Consider the following 3693-nt stretch of genomic DNA (forward strand, 5'->3'; position numbering starts at 1 on the left):
GTAGTAGACGTTTCACACTTATCCCATGATTCGGTGACCGTTAGATCGCTTTCATCACAAGCTGTCTCATTTGGTACAAACACTGTAGTAGTGGTCTTTCCATCAATAACAGTAGAAGTAGTAGACTTTTCACATCTGTTCCATGGAATTTCAACTGTATCATTAATAGTCTCACAAACTGTGTCATTAGGGAACATAGATTGTAGTCGTTTGCTTACCGCCGGTGATACCAACGGTTGAAGAAACTTCACACTTATCCCATGTTTCTGTTGTTGTAAGATCAACACCATCACAAGCTGTCTCATTTGGTACAAACACTGTAGTAGTGGTCTTTCCATCAATAACAGTAGAAGTAGAAGACGTTTCACACTTATCCCATGATTCGGTGACCGTTAGATCGCTTTCATCACAAGCTGTCTCATTTGGTACAAACACTGTAGTAGTGGTCTTTCCATCAATAACAGTAGGTATGATTTAGTAGACAAGTGTTTTGGTATTGTAGTTTTTTATTTAGACTTTTCACATCTGTTCCATGGAATTTCAACTGTATCATTAATAGTCTCACAAACTGTGTCATTAGGAACATAGATTGTAGTCGTTTGCTTACCGCCGGTGATACCAACGGTTGAAGAAACTTCACACTTATCCCATGTTTCTGTTGTTGTAAGATCAACACCATCACAAGCTGTCTCATTTGGTACAAACACTGTAGTAGTGGTCTTTCCATCAATAACAGTAGAAGTAGAAGACGTTTCACACTTATCCCATGATTCGGTGACCGTTAGATCGCTTTCATCACAAGCTGTCTCATTTGGTACAAACACTGTAGTAGTGGTCTTTCCATCAATAACAGTAGAAGTAGAAGACGTTTCACACTTATCCCATGATTCGGTGACCGTTAGATCGCTTTCATCACAAGCTGTCTCATTTGGTACAAACACTGTAGTAGTGGTCTTTCCATCAATAACAGTAGAAGTAGTAGACTTTTCACATCTGTTCCATGGAATTTCAACTGTATCATTAATAGTCTCACAAACTGTGTCATTAGGAACATAGATTGTAGTCGTTTGCTTACCGCCGGTGATACCAACGGTTGAAGAAACTTCACACTTATCCCATGTTTCTGTTGTTGTAAGATCAACACCATCACAAGCTGTCTCATTTGGTACAAACACTGTAGTAGTGGTCTTTCCATCAATAACAGTAGAAGTAGAAGACGTTTCACACTTATCCCATGATTCGGTGACCGTTAGATCGCTTTCATCACAAGCTGTCTCATTTGGTACAAACACTGTAGTAGTGGTCTTTCCATCAATAACAGTAGAAGTAGAAGACTTTTCACATCTGTTCCATGGAATTTCAACTGTATCATTAATAGTCTCACAAACTGTGTCATTAGGAACATAGATTGTAGTCGTTTGCTTACCGCCGGTGATACCAACGGTTGAAGAAACTTCACACTTATCCCATGTTTCTGTTGTTGTAAGATCAACACCATCACAAGCTGTCTCATTTGGTACAAACACTGTAGTAGTGGTCTTTCCATCAATAACAGTAGAAGTAGAAGACGTTTCACACTTATCCCATGATTCGGTGACCGTTAGATCGCTTTCATCACAAGCTGTCTCATTTGGTACAAACACTGTAGTAGTGGTCTTTCCATCAATAACAGTAGAAGTAGAAGACGTTTCACACTTATCCCATGATTCGGTGACCGTTAGATCGCTTTCATCACAAGCTGTCTCATTTGGTACAAACACTGTAGTAGTGGTCTTTCCATCAATAACAGTAGAAGTAGAAGACGTTTCACACTTATCCCATGATTCGGTGACCGTTAGATCGCTTTCATCACAAGCTGTCTCATTTGGTACAAACACTGTAGTAGTGGTCTTTCCATCAATAACAGTAGAAGTAGTAGACTTTTCACATCTGTTCCATGGAATTTCAACTGTATCATTAATAGTCTCACAAACTGTGTCATTAGGAACATAGATTGTAGTCGTTTGCTTACCGCCGGTGATACCAACGGTTGAAGAAACTTCACACTTATCCCATGTTTCTGTTGTTGTAAGATCAACACCATCACAAGCTGTCTCATTTGGTACAAACACTGTAGTAGTGGTCTTTCCATCAATAACAGTAGAAGTAGAAGACGTTTCACACTTATCCCATGATTCGGTGACCGTTAGATCGCTTTCATCACAAGCTGTCTCATTTGGTACAAACACTGTAGTAGTGGTCTTTCCATCAATAACAGTAGAAGTAGAAGACGTTTCACACTTATCCCATGATTCGGTGACCGTTAGATCGCTTTCATCACAAGCTGTCTCATTTGGTACAAACACTGTAGTAGTGGTCTTTCCATCAATAACAGTAGAAGTAGAAGACGTTTCACACTTTCATGATTCGGTGACCGTTAGATCGCTTTCATCACAAGCTGTCTCATTTGGTACAAACACTGTAGTGTGGCTTCCATCAATAACAGTAGAAGTAGTAGACTTTTCACATCTGTTCCATGGAATTTCAACTGTATCATTAATAGTCTCACAAACTGTGTCATTAGGAACATAGATTGTAGTCGTTTGCTTACCGCCGGTGATACCAACGGTTGAAGAAACTTCACACTTATCCCATGTTTCTGTTGTTGTAAGATCAACACCATCACAAGCTGTCTCATTTGGTACAAACACTGTAGTAGTGGTCTTTCCATCAATAACAGTAGAAGTAGAAGACGTTTCACACTTATCCCATGATTCGGTGACCGTTAGATCGCTTTCATCACAAGCTGCTCATTTGGTACAAACACTGTAGTAGTGGTCTTTCCATCAATAACAGTAGAAGTAGAAGACGTTTCCCCCTTTTCCCTTTTTTTGTGAACTTAAATTTTTCACAAGCTGTCTCATTTGGTACAAACACTGTAGTAGTGGTCTTTCCATCAATAACAGTAGAAGTAGAAGACGTTTCACACTTATCCCATGATTCGGTGACCGTTAGATCGCTTTCATCACAAGCTGCTCATTTGGTCAAACACTGTAGTAGTGTCTTTCCATCAATAAAGAAAAGTAAAAATTTTTTATCACAAGCTGTCTCATTTGGTACAAACACTGTAGTAGTGGTCTTTCCATCAATAACAGTAGAAGTAGAAGACGTTTCACACTTATCCCATGATTCGGTGACCGTTAGATCGCTTTCATCACAAGCTGTCTCATTTGGTACAAACACTGTAGTAGTGGTCTTTCCATCAATAACAGTAGAAGTAGTAGACTTTTCACATCTGTTCCATGGAATTTCAACTGTATCATTAATAGTCTCACAAACTGTGTCATTAGGAACATAGATTGTAGTCGTTTGCTTACCGCCGGTGATACCAACGGTTGAAGAAACTTCACACTTATCCCATGTTTCTGTTGTTGTAAGATCAACACCATCACAAGCTGTCTCATTTGGTACAAACACTGTAGTAGTGGTCTTTCCATCAATAACAGTAGAAGTAGAAGACGTTTCACACTTATCCCATGATTCGGTGACCGTTAGATCGCTTTCATCACAAGCTGTCTCATTTGGTACAAACACTGTAGTAGTGGTCTTTCCATCAATAACAGTAGAAGTAGAAGACGTTTCACACTTATCCCATGATTCGGTGACCGTTAGATCGCTTTCATCACAAGCTGTCTCATTTGGTACAAACACTGT

General features: G+C 39.5%; 1 protein-coding gene across 1 annotated transcript; it reads right to left on the reverse strand.

Annotated features, from left to right (window-relative positions):
- Positions 1-218: 218 nt before the first annotated feature.
- Positions 219-2677, reverse strand: LOC122322548 (serine-rich adhesin for platelets-like; the record flags this gene model as incomplete). Its single annotated transcript, XM_043215271.1, has 3 exons — positions 2591-2677; positions 608-2357; positions 219-434 (listed from the first exon to the last, which is right to left on the reverse strand). Coding segments are annotated over exons 1-3 (2053 nt in total), but the record flags the coding sequence as incomplete, so codon positions are not given.
- Positions 2678-3693: the final 1016 nt, after the last annotated feature.

Source organism: Drosophila grimshawi, unplaced genomic scaffold, assembly GCF_018153295.1.
Source record: "Drosophila grimshawi isolate 15287-2541.00 unplaced genomic scaffold, ASM1815329v1 contig_413, whole genome shotgun sequence".
Classification (NCBI taxonomy): domain Eukaryota; kingdom Metazoa; phylum Arthropoda; class Insecta; order Diptera; family Drosophilidae; genus Drosophila; species Drosophila grimshawi.